This window comes from Nerophis ophidion, linkage group LG07 (genome assembly GCF_033978795.1).
Source record: "Nerophis ophidion isolate RoL-2023_Sa linkage group LG07, RoL_Noph_v1.0, whole genome shotgun sequence".
Classification (NCBI taxonomy): domain Eukaryota; kingdom Metazoa; phylum Chordata; class Actinopteri; order Syngnathiformes; family Syngnathidae; genus Nerophis; species Nerophis ophidion.
Window position 1 is genome coordinate 58503087 of NC_084617.1, and position 16769 is coordinate 58519855.

General features: G+C 40.6%; 1 protein-coding gene across 3 annotated transcripts in view; it reads right to left on the minus strand.

Annotated features, from left to right (window-relative positions):
• Nucleotides 1-279: 279 nt before the first annotated feature.
• The window catches only part of pdlim2 (PDZ and LIM domain 2 (mystique)), a 55619-nt gene continuing 39129 nt past the window's right edge, over nt 280-16769 (minus strand). For 2 of the 3 annotated variants that reach the window (XM_061906696.1, XM_061906695.1), the window contains 4 exons: nt 12567-12685; nt 5265-5413; nt 3764-3875; nt 280-1179 (listed from right to left, as the gene is read on the minus strand). In XM_061906696.1, the coding sequence (XP_061762680.1) occupies nt 987-1179; nt 3764-3875; nt 5265-5413; nt 12567-12685 (573 nt within the window). In that variant the 3' untranslated portion in view covers nt 280-986. The remainder of the gene's footprint in view (nt 1180-3763; nt 3876-5264; nt 5414-12566; nt 12686-16769) is intronic. The other variant, XM_061906698.1, reaches the window with a different exon arrangement.

A 16769-nucleotide genomic window follows, 5' to 3' on the forward strand; every position in this document is an offset into this window, starting at 1 on the left:
TTATTTAAACTGTCCACCATGGTTGCCCGAGCTTTCAGCCGCTCTGCTCTGCCCCACATCTTTGGAACTCTCTACCACCAGACATTCGCAACTTGGACTCAATATCCCTCTTTAAATCAAGACTCAAAACACACCAATTCCTGTCTGCTTATTCGCTGTAATAATCATATATTATCTATCTTTGTTTTGATTTTGTACGGAGTCCTTTAGTGCCCAGAAAGGCACCTTATAAGTAAAATGTATTATTATTGTTGGATCATGTATACACACACAACAGAATTTTTAAGTTGTGCAATTTATTAAGTGCCAGATGAAGAGTACTGCTGTAAATAGGTAAATATATCATCACTTTTCTCCACACATCCTGTGCATACATCGTAAATATATATTATTGCATACTGGTCACACATTCAAAGTAGTTGTAAATTGAAATAATCTGTAACCCCTCATAAGCCACACAACAGCAAAAAAAAGTCAGAAAACACTTTTTTTCTCATGTTTTTCCATATTAAATTCAGTTTACAAAAAAAAAAATAACATATGAGGCGCTGTGGCTTAGCCTAGCGTATAAAATAAAATAAATCACAAAATCATTCGAGTCTGCAAAACAAGGTGTGACTCTTTCTACTTCCTCTCTTGTTCACACATACGCACACACACACACACACACACTATGTTTATGACATGCGGTCTGGGTTGGATTTGGTCCCTTTGTATCACCAAACTACTGTAATAAGAAATATGATCCAGATTGTCAGATGTGTGTTAAATAAAGTACAGTACTGGTATTGTTGTAAAGCTGGCACATGGAAAACCTCCCGAAAATTGTCAAAGTGAATTTGAAGTGAATTATACTAATGGCAAACAGAGTTGACTGTAATCAGGATAGAACATTCTGGGCCATGTTGTTAATCCCCGGTCCACTTGCCCGAGGTCCGTAAAAGAGTCAGTCGAGGTGGATCTTCGGGCAGACCAGGGCCGCAGACTCACTGGCGAGGGGACAAGCTGGATCGCGGCGAGCTCTCTGGGCCTTGGTACCGCTGCTTGGCGTGCTTCTCACAGTACATCACATCCCCCACCCAGAAGTGACCTCTCATCCGCAGGTTGAGGCCGCAGTCCGAGCACGTGTAGCACTCGGGGTGACGGAAGCGGTCGTCCACGATGCGAACAGCCTGTGTGCTGCGGAGAGATCAGTGCGTCGAGTCAGAGGAACTTTTTAGGTCAATGTAGTGTAGGAGGATTGATGAATGTTTATTTATTCTAACAGGAGTGTATTTAGACTAAATAATAAACCGGTAGATCCACCTGAAGGCACAACTCCAATATGTGAGGATGATTTGAAAGTTGAAAGTCTACAATACAAGATATGTTAGAAAAGTAACATTAAAGATCACATTCATCGATGGAAGGTGCATCGTCCACTGCAACCTCTTACCCCTGGCCTTGTTTCAGTGCACCAGATGAGGCGGGAGTTGTGGCAGGACAAGTGATGTAGTTTTCAGGACTAAAATGACCACGGTTCTTATTATCGCTGTATTGTTTTATGTGCTCAAAAAGTAATTACCGTATTTCCTTGAATTGCCGCCGGGGCGCTAATTAATTTAAAACCTCTTCTCACTCCTGCGCTTACCAAAGGCATGCGGTAAAAGTAAGCATGCGCTAATTATTTTAAAACCTCTTCTCACTCCGGCACTTACCAAAAGTATGCAGTACAAATTTGAGTGTGATGTAAGCTTGGACCTTGAATCCTACTGAATAACTCTTAATCTTCTTCCCTTTATGCGATTTCAAATTACCGGTATTGAAAATCAGCCTCCTCCATGTTGAAAATGATGACAGGGGAAGTGTCACTCGTGACGTCACGAGTTGGACAAGGCGGTAATATTAAGCATGCGCTAATTATTTTGGGAAGCAAGTTTGACCCGGCAGAAATTCAAGGCAGGTGAATACTATATGCCCTGCGGCAATTCAAGGAAATACGGTATACACAGTTGTTTTTTATGTAATTAAAATAGACAATGTTAGAAAACACACTATTTACCAACTTTTGTGTTTCTTGTGCTTTTCTGATAGTATATTGTGTGTTTTAATGGCTAAGCTTTTATGGTTTTAAATAATGGTTTGTACTGTAGCACTTATTTAAATGAAAAATATGCAATAAACAAAATCTATTATTGTTATTTATGGCGGGCAGGAGATGGCCACTTGTCCAGGGTGTACAACGCCTTCCTCCCGATTGTAGCTGAGATAGGCACCAGCGCCCCCTGCCACCCCAAAGGGAATAAGCGGTAGAAAAATGGATGGATATTGCGGTCAATGTGGCGTCCTACAGTCCTTGTACGCACTGTAAAAACCCCTTCGTCTTGTATTTCTGAGAGTAGAGTCACGATGTTCTACGAGAGGACAGCTTGTAGGTTCAATGTACACAATCATATTTCTTAGTTGTTCAGGCAGTAATGTGTTTACATTAAGCTTAGATTGGAGTATGTTTTTTTCTAAATGGGGAAAGAATGTGTCCTGTTCTTATGTTATCATTAAAGCTAACGAGCTGGCGCCAGTCAGTCCTTGAGTTTTTCAAAGTGCAGTTATCAATCACGGTTGTTCCATCATTTTAAAATAAAACTTTAATACCGTTGATCGCAAACTACCAGTCAATTTTATATGAGATACACACATAAAACAGTTGACACAGGGTTAGATCTTGCTTTGGTTTTTGGCTGAAACCAGGGATCTTGGGCTCAAAAATGTTGGTGACTACTGCTGCACAATATACTGTTTATTTATTTAAAATGTATTTTTATTTTATTTTGATGGTGCGGTTTGTTGATGTCTTTGTTTTTACTCTATGTGCCATGTTTGTGTCCGAAATAAAGACAATATATTAGAGATGTCCGATAATGGCTTGTTTGCCGATATCCAATATTGTCCAACTCTTAATTACCAATTCCGATATCAACCGGTACCAATATATACAGTCATGGAATTAACACATTATTATGCCTAATTTTGTTGTGTGACCCCGCTGGATGCATTGAACAATGTAACAAGGTTTTCCAAAAGAAATCAACTCAAGTAATGGAAAAAAATGCCAACATGGCACTGCCATATTTATTATTGAAGTCACAAAGTGTATTATTTTTTTAACATGCCTCAAAACAGCAGCTTGGAATTTGGGACATGCTCTCCCTGAGAGAGCATGAGGAGGTTGAGGTGGGCGGGGTTGGGTAGGGGGTAGCGGGGGTGTATATTGTAGCGTCCCGGAAGAGTTAGTGATGCAAGGGGTTTGGGTATTTGTTCTGTTGTGTTTATGTTGTGTTACGGTGCGGATGTTCTCCCGAAATGTGTTTGTCATTCTTGTTTGGTGTGGGTTCACAGTGTGGCGCATATTTGTAACAGTGTTAAAGTTGTTTATACGGCCACCCTCAGTGTGATCTGTATGGCTGTTGACCATGTAGGCATAGCATTCACTTGTGTGTGTGTGTAAAGCTGTAGATATTATGTGACTGCAAAATCAGTGCCTGTAAGGTTTATTAGCGCTCTGTACTTCTCCCTACGTCCATGTACACAGCGGCGTTTGAAAAGTCATAAATTTTACTTTTTGAAAAGATTCAGATAATTTTAAAACAGATACCGATAATTTCCGATTTTACATTTTAAAGCATTTATCCCCCGTTACAGCGGCTGTCCGATATTATGGGACATTTCTAGTTGAGACCCCTGTTTTGTAAAGAACTCTATAAATACATTGTATTAGTATACTCACACAATGCTGGTGCCACACTTTTCACAGATGTGATATTTGCTGACGCCTCCAACAGGCGCGGTTGGCTTGGGAGGATTGGGCGATAGTTTTCCTGGAAACTTCCGTGTCGCCTCTGGAATAACGCACACACTTGGTAAGTACACACGTGCATGCAAACATTACATCTTCTCTGTCATTGAGGATTGTTTGTGTCTTTCACTAGTCAACACACGTCCTCCCACTGGTTATCTTCATGTCATAAAAGAATGTTATTAGTATGAGAATTAATTCACATCCCACATGCATTCCACAATCTGATTTCCACAACATAAATTAGACTCAGGGGAGCTTCTCTGTGCTAACAACACAAATGATATCCATATGCAAGCACAAGCTGTACTTGGGGAGACGGTTGCTTCCAATACAAAAGATGCCAGCAGACATTTGACAAAACAGTTGAAGCACTTCCAGGTTGTGCACGCCATCAAATCACGCTCCCTCTACAGCTGGTCACCATGACTCAAGCGTATTTATAGATATGTACAGTGGGGCAAAAAAGTATTTAGTCAGCCACCGATTGTGCAAGTTCTCCCACTTAAAATGAGGTCTGTAATTTTCATCACAGGTACACTTCAACTGTGAGAGACAGAATGTGAAAAAAGAAAAAATCTAGGAATTCACATTGTAGGAATTTTAAAGAATTCACTTGTAAATTATGGTGGAAAATAAGTATTTGGTCTAGCATTCAAAGCTCTCACTGATGGATGAAGGTTTTGGCTCAAAATCTCATGATACATGGCCCCATTCATTCTTTCCTTAACACGGATCAATCGTCCTGTCCCCTTAGCAGAAAAACAGCCCCAAAGCATGATGTTTCCACCCCCATGCTTCACAGTAGGTAGGGTGTTCTTGGGATGCAACTCAGTATTCTTCTTCCTCCAAACACGACGAGTTGAATTTTTACAAAAAAGTTATATTTTGGTTTCATCTGAGCACATGACATTCTCCCAATCCTCTGCTGTATCATCCATGTATCCATTTTGGTATAAACTCAACTCGTCGTGTTTGGAGGAAGAAGAATACTGAGTTGCATCCCAAGAACACCACACCTACTGTGAAGCATGGGGGTGGAAACATCATGCTTTGGGGCTGTTTTTCTGCTAAGGGGACAGGACGATTGATCTGTGCTAAGGAAAGAATGAATGGAGCCATGTATCGTGAGATTTTGAGCCCAAACCTCCTTCCATCAGTGAGAGATTTGAATGGTTGACCAAACACTTATTTTCCACCATAATTTACAAATAAATTCTTTAAAAATTCCTACAATGTGAATTCCTGGATTTTTTTTTCCACATTCTGTCTCTCAGAGTTGAAGTGTACCTATGATGAAAATTACAGACCTCTGTCATCATTTTAAGTGGGAGAACTTGCACAATCGGTGGCTGACTAAATACTTTTTTGCCCCACTGTATGTATTTCATTTGTCGAACTTTATGGTATTTGTCACATTGTGTGTTCTAACCTTTCTCGTCAGCCTCCAGAACCTCTTGTAGCATTTTGAAGGTGTTGGACTGACGTGGCGTCACACGAAACTCCCGATTGTCCTGGATCATTTTGTACACCTCAGAGTCCTTGTCAAACCTCTGCATGTTGGATTCAGAGCTTGAACTACTGTAAAAAAGAAAAAAAAAAAGATCGATATACTTGCAAGTGGCTGTCTTCAAACTGTCAAAGATTCGAGTTGGACGAGTCTGATTCGACTATACTCTGTGGGAGGGAGACAAGATAATTCCTCCTGAGTGCCCTGCAGTCAGCAGATGTTCATGCCTTCTTTGATTATTTGTAAAATACTTGTTTGCAGACAAAGATTTTTTACAGAATACGTTCAATTTCAGATGAGCGATCGCTGCTTCCTGGTATGACATCACGTGTCTCAACTGGATATATTTTGGACTCCCACGTCTCTTACTCGATAAAAAATATTTTTATCTTCACACGATAACATTTTAACAATAGTGTTGGGAGAATGTTTCTACATAGAGAATGTGATTGAGGCTCGTCAGGACACACCGCTGCCAGGCACGAAGCTCGCTAATCCAAGGCGAGCCTCATGCCTGCCGTACTGCTGGCAATTGGACACGACGCGGGCCAGGACGCACCGCCTCACCCCACAGGCATAGCCCTTCTTTTGCAAAGGTGATGGTTCAAAAACATACAAAAACTTTGTTTTAACTTACACTTCCTTTCAAGTAGGGATAGGAGATTAGGCCTAAAATCTATATCACAACATATTGTAGCCTCCGGCGTTAACGATATACATGAAGTCATATCTATCCATCCATTTTCTACCGCTTATTCCCGTTGGGGTCGCGGGGGGCGCTGGTGCCTATCAGCTAAAATCGGGCGGACAAGTCACCAACTCATCGCAGGGCCAACAATTTAGTGTTGCCAATCAACCTATCCCCAGGTGCATGTCTTTGGAGGTGGGAGAAAGCCAGATTACCCGGAGGGAACCCACGCAGTCACGTGGAGGACATGCAAACTCCACACAGAAAGATCCCGAGCCCCGGATTAAACCCAGGACTACTCAGGACCTTCGTGTTGTGAGGCAGATAAACTAACCCCTCCTCCACGGTGCTGCCCTGAAGTCATATCATGACATAAATGATAATACAACCATTTAAAACAAGATATAAAGGCCCCTAAATGGCTGCTGACATTTGCAGTAATATTGTCATTTATGGTTTCCTCAAAAATATTATTAATTTACTTGTTAATATCTGGTTACTTTTCTAACAAGGTTCTATCTACACATCTGTTAAAATAATATTAAGAACTTATTCTTCTGTTTAGTTTTGGGTGATACTAAAAATTAATTCATGAATCGATTCAATACCAAGTAGCTACTGGGGCATTATTGGCCATTCTGGTATTGACAATTTTCAAAATCTTTACATTATCACATTTTGATTACAATTATGAGACAAAAACACAGAATGGCGGCATAACATCAATTATATATTTGAATTAATTCCAACTATAATCTCTGATTTAAATCCTTTGTTTTTTTCCCTTAGTGCCCACCTGTGTCTACAGTTATTTCCTGAATGTGTAAATAACAAAAACAACAAAAAAATTGACAAAAAATAATCTAAGCACTGTAGTATTGACCAGGTACCTGACCTGATGCTATACTTTGTATCGATACTGTCCGTATTTATATTGATCCGCCCACCTCTGTGTACATTCAAGAGCTCTAGCTTAGCAGTTACTGGTTAGTTTATCCTCCAACGATGTGTAATGTAGCATGTATAGCTATTCCTCGTCCGTCAGTGCTGATACTTGTAAGAAACAGTTTATTTTCCGCCTTGGAGTCGAGGATTAGTGATTTGGAATTAGCTTCCCACTATGGAGGGATGTTAGCCACTAGAGCTTGCGAAGACTCTACAGTGCATTGAGAATGCGTTTGTTTAGATTTTGCTGTCAAATTTACAGGACACAATTAGAATGTGTTATCAAAATGCATTATCACGACCTACTTTCAAGTTTCATGTCCTCGTGGTGCTGCTGCAGAACAGAGCATCTCACTTAACGGTAGTTTCGCCTTTTTTGAAAGGTTATGATTTAGAAGGATTTTAAGGATTGCTTATAGAATATTCATGCACAATATGAGATTAATTATTGTAATTTATGGCCTAATACTAAATGACTAGACAGATGTTGGGAACTTTGAACAACATTCAACACAGATTTGGAATATCTTATTTTCTATTGAAAAGGTTGCTAGTCGGCGACTTGTCCAGGGCATACCCCGCCTTCCGCCTGATTGTAGCTGAGATAGGCACCAGCACCCCCAAAAGGAAATAAGCGGCAGAAAATGGATGGATGGAGGGTTGCTAATTCCAATGGGAAGGGGGTGGCATAAAGACAAAAGCATTGTATTTTCTTACACAAAGTTCTTTCCAAATGACAGCGTCATATGTTAGTTTGGATTCAGACACCAAAGTAAAGCCATCCCCTTTCTTTGATTTTGGCATAAAAACCCTTGTGTTTTGAATAAAGGCACACGTGCATCCACTTTATACAAGCGTGGTGACGTGTGTAGTCAATTGTCGGGAGATATCTGTAAGTATGTTGTTTTTGTTGAAGGAATTAAATGTAACTGATTGAATATCCATCCATTTTCTACCGCTTATTCCCTTTCGGGGTCGCGGGGGGCGCTGGCGCCTATCTCAGCTACAATCGGGCGGAAGGCAGGGTACACCCTGGACAAGTCGCCACCTCATGTGTTGCCAATCAACCTATCCCGTACCCCGCCTTCCGCCCGATTGTAGCTGAGATAGGCGCCAGCGCCCCCCGCGACCCCTACAAAAGGGAATAAGCGGTAGAAAATGGATGGATGATTGAATATGGAAAAAGTGTCTTGACAAGTTTCATTATCCCTCTGATCGAAACAAACGCATGTTCCGGTGGACTAATTGAGGTCTCAGGAGGTCTGTCATTGAACTAAGGTGGAAATGGTCACAAATGAGATTTTTTTTTTGTTCACTTCAATGAAAGACTATTTCTTTTATAATTACCATGCTAAAACATGAAATTGAGCACACCCAGTAAGTTACTGACCCCTAGTGACCAGTCCATATAGACTAGTACAAATCAACAACTGTTTATTCCTCTTTAGAAAATGCTGTAGATTTGACTTTTTGTCGACCATGGTCAAAATCTAAAGAATCAGATTAAACTATGCCAATCGTTTATTCCAAGACAGCTCCAGCTGCAAGACATGACTGGTAGAAACAAGTATTTCAAAGACGTTGTGAGCATGGAATCCAGAGGAAATGATGTGAGGGCAGCAGCTGGCTTTGGAACTTTGACCACCAGACAAGAAAAAGTTCACACCGCAGGCAAGAAACGACATCACATCCTCAACACTTGACACCAGGCCCAGTTGCAACGCACAAAACAGCATGAGGAAAACTATTACATATTGGTAAAAAACAAGTTTGTGTGTGTGGTTATATGCAAGAAGTCGGTGTACACACGAGTGGTGGAAGTGACCTTTCACCAAGGGGGAAGTATGACATGGCAGCTAATGAAGAAGAACAGTAGCTCTGTTTACAAGCACATTCTTTGTCCCTGGTCGGGTGGAAAAACACTTTTACTGGAAGAAACATGCATTGAAGCCTCAACTGGCAGATGCTTTTGTACATTACAAAATACACAAAGACAAATATGTGGGGAGCGAGAGCTGCTGAGTGTTGGCTCTTAGTAAGAACCGGTTGGTTGTGTACACCGGTCGAGCCAGGTGTGGAGCGGGACGATTTAACTCGCGCGCACACACACACACACACACACACACACACACACACAAAGAGAGGTGGTGGACTCAACCAGGGTCATTTAAGTTAACCTGAAGGACTGTCCCACCTGGCATGACATAACACTGGCAAGTTACTGTTTAACTTGCTTTTACTGTATGTGGACAGCACTGTTGCACTTGTTCTGTCTTCTGCAACCCTTTTTTAATAAATTTGAAGTGCTGATCCAGCTGGGTAATTTAGAGTGATGACTCTTTGTGGTTAACACTAAATTACATAAAAGAATGCAACTTAATAAAAATGGAATATCCATGTCTCTATTCAATAAAATTTACGACTCTCACACAGGAGCAAAGAGTCTGTCAAGAATAAACTGGATCTTCACTGAAGTCATTGAGGCCTCCTCTGCATGGTGCGTGTGGCTTCATTACACTGTAACACACAAATCCCACAGGCAGGACTTTCCCCGCAATGACATAGCTTTAATTTGGTTCCAAAAATTGCTCAAGACAGACAAAACAGGAAAACCCGCGTCACTGAAGAATGAATGTACGCTGGGAATCAGTTTGCCCCATTGAGTATAAGGGAACACACAGGCATGGTGTCTTAGCACATTGTTCTCTGAATACTAACGTGGCAACAACAAAAATATAGCCAAAGCAAAAAAAATTTCCTTTGCATCTCTGAACATTGCTCAAATTAACAACAGACCTCATAAGTCCAAACTCCAAGTTCTCCACACACTCAGCTCCACCCTCAACAGCCACATTTCCCTTCGTACTTTGCTCGCCATCCCTGCTGACACGCAATCTCAAAACTAATGGAAAGTATTGTGAGGAATTCAAGTAACAGCAGTTAGGGACACAGCAAGAAGCAGAGGACTGCACAATTTTACAGAGAGAATAAAAAGTCAGACAAATTGTGACCGATATTCCCTGCTGTGTACTTAATTAGGGCTACATATTTTTTTATCTGGTCCCCCATACAAAAAAGCAGAGTTGGCAACATATTTAAAATAAAAAATGCTGATTAACATCTCCTAAAGACAGCTTCCTCAAATAGTGTGCACAAGACAGTTAATCTACACAAACTAAACATAAAACACTCACCTCAGAGAGCAATAGAGAACAAGCGAAAGAAGCACTCTACAGTAAGACTATACTGTCCTGGTAACTCATGCATGTATAAAAAGCATATTCATAAACACGGCCAGATGCATACCATACACCTATCTACACCAGACCGGACAGAAAAACAAGAGTTTCACTGAAAAGGTGTGTCCCTGGTCTGCAACTCATTGGCCACGCTACATAAATGGGCGGGCAGATGGGTGTTTGAAGGGCTGGGATTGGCTGAGAAGGAGGAGAGAGGGGCTTTGTGTGCAGTCTGGGGGCTCCAAACAAGAGGCCAATTAGGGGAAGAGGGGAAATCAGACCTTTTTTTTTTCTGGGAACACTGGGTGTTTGCATGTGACTGCAATTGCTGACACATCATATCACCAATTGTGGTTACCCAACTGGGGCCAAAGTCAACCCTCCTGCACTGTGGAAAAAGCGAAAAACAGTGGACACAAAGCATTACTGGACAGACTTTAAGTTAAAGCTGTAGCATGCAATTTTACACTTAATTTCAAGAGGGCTGCATCTGCTCACTGTAAAATTACTAATCCCAGATACATCACCTCAGAGACCTGGTGAAGAAAACACAGGCAGGGAAAGGTGGTACACAGAGTTGGTGTGTTCCCCAGAGGAACATGGAACGTGTTTGCCGCTGCAATGAACTACACTTGCGCACTCTGACATACGCACAGCTGCAGCAATTGTACATTTTTATGGAGACATTGGTGTGACAGCCCATTAGCGGTTTCAACACAGCCTTAAGAAGAAGGAAACAATCATTGCATCAATACAAATGGAATGTCTGCAGATCTGGTTTCTACCCAGACAAATTCTAGAATAGTAACTATTGTGAAGGATGAGTAGCCAAATGTCGGTTCAAGACCAGCTCTGGATCAAACGCCTACAAACCAAAATTGGAAATGGCTGCTGGAGAGGTGCCCTCGCTGCTCAGTGATGTGATGTGACAATTCGGCACAGCTCCCATATTCCGTCCGACATTTTACCCTTACATGTTGATTGGATTACGGTGTGTGTGTTTGGGGGGGTGTTGGTTTCCCAGCAGCATGGGTTCACTTCCCACTCATTGAATGTGAGTGTGAATGGTTGTTCAGGATGTAGTCTGCCTTTTCATTTACAGGTATGCACTGCAAAATATTTGCTACTTGCCTACATTTAAATATTACAAAAAAATCATCTAGTTTTAAAAGCTTTTTACTTATTTTTAGTCATTGACTTTAGTGCATAAATTTAGTTTCAGCATGAATATCTATTGTCTATTCTAGTTTTAACATTGAGAAAAAAACTATTCAAATAAAATATTGGTTTTCCCAACATAGAACATTTTGTTCAACGATTCTGCATCATCCCGAGAATGCTTAATTTAATAACTGCAAGTTGAATAATGCTTATTTTCAGAATGAAATGCTTATTCCTAGTTTATAATCCTAGATATAGAACTTTTAATTTAGGATGTCTTATGAAGTAAAAATTACATGCTGCATGGAGAGATAATTTCATTAGTTTTTAGTATGTTTTCCTAAAATCTGTTATTTTTATCTTATATTTTGTCAGATCTTATTTGCAGTGTGTTAGGCGTGATAGACGCCGGAGTACTATGAGCGTTATTAGGATAAGCGGAAGAATATGGATGGATGATGTGTGTGTATCACCACTGGTCACTGTAAGATGCAAAATATTCCCCTTATGGCTAAACACTGATTTCTAAATAAAAATGCAGGTTAACTTTATATATATATATCATTCATTATGTCAAACCAGTTTCAGTAAGCAATATTGGGGCGGTATAGCTCGGTTGGTAGAGTGGCCGTGCCAGCAACTTGAGGGTTGCAGGTTCGATTCCCGCTTCCGCCATCCTAGTCACTGCCGTTGTGTCCTTGGGCAAGACACTTTACCCACCTGCTTCCAGTGCCACCCACACTGGTTTGAATGTAACTTAGATATTAGGTTTCAGTATGTAAAGCGCTTTGAGTCACAAGAGAAAAAGCGCTATATAAATATAATTCACTTCACTATTAAACTGATTCAACATTCAACTCCAGTTTTTGTATTATGTGCACAAAGTTGAGTGGAACCAGTTCAAACTAATTTGAAATCAACTTTATATTTTTGGGGTTTCTCAAATATTATGTTAAGATAAACATTATTTTATTTTTGCCAAGTTAATTTTTTGGACCAGCAATGTCTGGGGTGACAAATCCATAAAACAACCAGATTCTGTATTAGTATAATAAAATTGCAACCTTGTATATCAACACTTCTATCATGCTTTAAAAAAGTTGTAACTTTCAATTGCAGAGATGTAGTCGCACTTGGAACACTGATAAATGTGACAAACGGATGAATAGGTGCTGCATACAGAATGTTTACCTGCGACGAGGAGCCATATGAACGTCCTGATCGAGAGTGTTATTGGGCGAGTAGCGTCCTGGTGGAGTAGGGGTTCTGCTCGACACAAAGCTGTTTCGGTTGTCTGAAGGAGAGAAGTCCTGCAAAGAAAAGTTGCAAATAGTGTTTAGTGAAAGTAAAGACAAAATCAATTTTGCAGTGCTAATATATCAATTATATACTACATAATATTCAATATTTATGATAGTATAAGGCTAAAGTACTTCCTTAATACAAATAAATGTAAAGAACCTTCACAACATTAACAAAACACCTTGCCACTCGTCTTTGGTGCCCTTGATAGGAGTCACACCCAACATTCCGCTGCTGCTGGCAAATCAAACATTCCCAGTAACAAACTTCAGCATTCATTTTATCTTGGTTGTATATCTTTGCAGACTACATATCGGTTCCAAACATATCCTGCTGCACAAACATTTACTAGTTTGGTTGAAAGGCAATCTGTACTTCCACAAGAATCATACAAGTCAATTATTTAGTCCCAATGGTTGTGGACATCGTTCACTATCATACGATTAAAAGCTGCACATTTCAGTCAGGAATGTTGTACAATCAACAGGGTATGGGACAGGAAAGGCCAAGGAAGCAGGATGTGTACTTAATTTGGACAGAAGAGGGCGCCACATAGGCATTAGACTGAAGTTCCAAAAAATAAGCTCATAAAAACATTTGAATATCCATCCATTTTCTACCGCTTATCCATCCATCCATCCATTTTCTACCGCTTATTCCCTTGGGAGGTGCAAATTGATCTTTTATTGTCACTGCTCCCACAAGAAACAAAGCGCCCGCAAAGGTTGACTGATCAAGCTATAGTTAGTTCATAAAAATGGATGAGTGACTTAGCAGTAAACTTGTTTTGCATGCGCGTGCACACTCACACACATGCACGCACCTCAAGCCAGACACATTGTAAGACATCCCACCAAATAAACACCATTAACCACATTCATGTATACCTATACACATTAAAAGTAAATACTGTTTATATTCCTTTCAAGAAGTTTCCAGGCTCCAGGGACCCACAACTGCTTTTTTTATTTTTGATGTAAGACCCTTTAAAAACCAACATCAAAAAACAAGTACGTAGTAGTACTTTCACTTAACACTATTTCCTTGTTAACCTCCACGGTTCTTCAAAAGGTTCCATAAGGTGAAATAACCATTCTGCGCTACCCGTAGACTACACAGTTAAGACTCAGGGTTGAAGCCATTAAAGCGTGCTTCAAACCTGTCAATCATTCTGAGTACTTCAACCAATCAGATCGTAGGAAATGCAGAGCACCCTCCCACTACAACAAGGTGTCAAACTCTGGCCCGCCGGCCAAATTTGGCCCGCCGTGTATTTTCATTTGGCCCTTCAGGCAATATCACATTAACATTAGAGCTGGCCCTTCAGGCAATATCACATTAACATTAGAGCTGGCCCGCCGGTGTTATACAGCGGCGGTGTCGCTGTAACACCGCATTCACCGCTAATACTCATACTTGCTAACCCCCCCCCCCTCAAGGAGACTCCCAAATTTCAGTGCCCTCCACGAAAATCACAGGGGGCAACCATTCTCCCAAATTTCTCCTGATTCCCACCTGGACAACAATATTGGGGGCGTGCCTTAAAGGCACTGCCTCAAGCGTCCTCTAAAACCTTTCGTCACGTCCGCTTTTCCTACGTAGAAACAGCGTGCCGGCCTAGTCACATGATATATGTGGCTTTTACACATGCTAATGCAATGCAAGCTTGGTCAACAGCCATACAGGTCACACTGAGGGTGGCCGTATAAACAACTTTAAGACTGTTACAAATATGCGCCACACTGTGAACCAAAACTAAAGGAAAATGACAAGCAAATTTCGGGAGAACATCCGCATTGTAACACAACATAAACACAACAGAACAAATACACAGAACCCCTTGCAGTACTACCTCTTCCTGGACGCTACAATATAAACATTTATTATTAGCCTGTGGGAAAAGTTTATTTTGATATTTACCTGAGAAGGCTGCAAATAGAAAAGAGGCATTCAATTTCTATTTAAATTTGATTTGATATGCCATTGATATTTCTTAACTATTAGTATTATTTGAAACTCGATTTTGCATGTCACTATAAAGTTATATAAGTCTTGCTTGTTCATTATTCAATGCAAACCTTGTTTGGGTCCCTATTAAAAGGTTAATTTGTTCAACCTTGGCCCGCGGCTTTGTTCAGTTTAAAATTTTGGCCCAGTCTGTATTTGAGTTTGACACCCCTGCACTACAACAAAGTTTGTCCCACAAACAATCAGGTGTGATCCTTGAGACAGACACTGAAAATCAATTTCTGTTAATTTCAGAAAAAAATGGTTATTTGGCGTGCATTGGGCACTTGCAATGTGGATATATGAGTATGACACATAGAATGGACCTGCTATCCCCGTTTAAATAAGAAAATCTAATTTCAGTAGGCCTTTAATGGTTTCATCAAGTCTATTTGGGTGATGTTTGGCGGGCCAAATAAAAAGCTTCGGTGGGCCGACTGCGGCCCGCGGGCTGTCAGCTGAATAGTCCTGTTTTAGTAGTTGTTTGCTTCGTCGACATGGCTACTCAACAAATGTATCGGGTTTTTTTTATGAATGTGAACAAAAAGAGGTGGCTTAATGTAGTAGTTTGATTTGTTGATGACACATAGGCCTATGTTGGTAGCTACAGACCTACTGAAGACATGTATTGTTTTTTCTTACGAATGTTAAAGAGGTAGTAGTGGTACCAGCTCGTGGAGAAACCTAACGTTACGCAACGTCTCCTTTAATGTGGCTTACTGGGCGATTATGTTTAGTAGTAATGACAGCATAAGTAATCTATTTTTCCCCAATAAATTTGAATGTGTAGTCTTGTATTGACCGCCAGTACTTTGCAACAACACGCACATTAGCAATTTGCACCTTCTGAAAACACGAATTTCATGAATGTGTAGCCTTTGGCAAAGTACTTTTGCCCCCTCTTAAGTGATCACTGCGACAGATTTTCAACATCGGTAAAGAAAGGTATGCCAAATATGTCTGAAATTCAAGAAAGTGACTGCTGATCTTCCACCATTTTTGAGGAAATGTGTGGGACATAACTATAACCAAGGGGGCCTCGCTTAGCGGCCAAAGTCGGAAGGGTCCATTGGCAGTGATGACGTCAAAGATTTTTATGTTCAATGCCACCACCAGCAACTGTTTAAACAACGTTCTGTTCTCAATTAAGTACAATTCCCTCCATCTTTTCCTTTGTGAGTGGGCAGACTGGGGATGCGTGCCATGAAGCCTTTAACAGAAACGATCACCGAGATGTCTCTCTGGGACTCTTCACAAAATAATCCCAACATAATAACTGCCGGCTCATAAGATCACATATTCCATATGATCGGAGTACAGGAATAGCGCCACCCATGTCCTTTTCTTGCTGTGAACAATATCTCCAGGGCATATATACCTGACAGAAATACTGTAAGGGCTTTACAGTCTCTTTATGAAGACTGAGGGAAACCACACTAGTGGTGCAGATGAATCCACACTAATGCAAACCAATCTTATGTTATGTAACTGTCTGGCTGCTGAATGTGAATCTTGCTCTCAAACTGCAGGCAGGTTTTTCAGATAAAATCCAACAGTGATCTATGAGACTCAAGAGGAATGCAGCCAAGTAGAGAAAAACAAAAAAAGGAAGGCGGAAGAAAAACAAACCAATGGCCTCTGATGGTTTTAATTGCTGTAAACACAGTACAGCTGGGAAGCACTTTAACGTGACTCTTGAAAGCCATTAGTTTTAAAATAAAAAAATAATTGTTTTTAGATTGTGCATCTATTTAACATGCATGATATCAGCATTATTATATAACATGGTGGTGTAACTGACTAACTTGAACACAAAGCATGCCTGGTATTTCACCAGTGTATGGTGTGTTTGTGAAGTTCATAGCTGGATTCAGGACATGTCTAAACTGTACATAGGCCACAATATGTGTTATCATTAATATGGAGGGTCGAAGATGGAGGAGAACCACTCACTGGCTACAGTACATAGTATTAAATTAGGTAAAGCTCTTGAATTGGAACTCCTATATACTGTGTATCAAAGTTAAACAAAACCTCTCTTACGCAGGGTAGTTCTACAGCTCTGCAATCTACAACCATAATAAT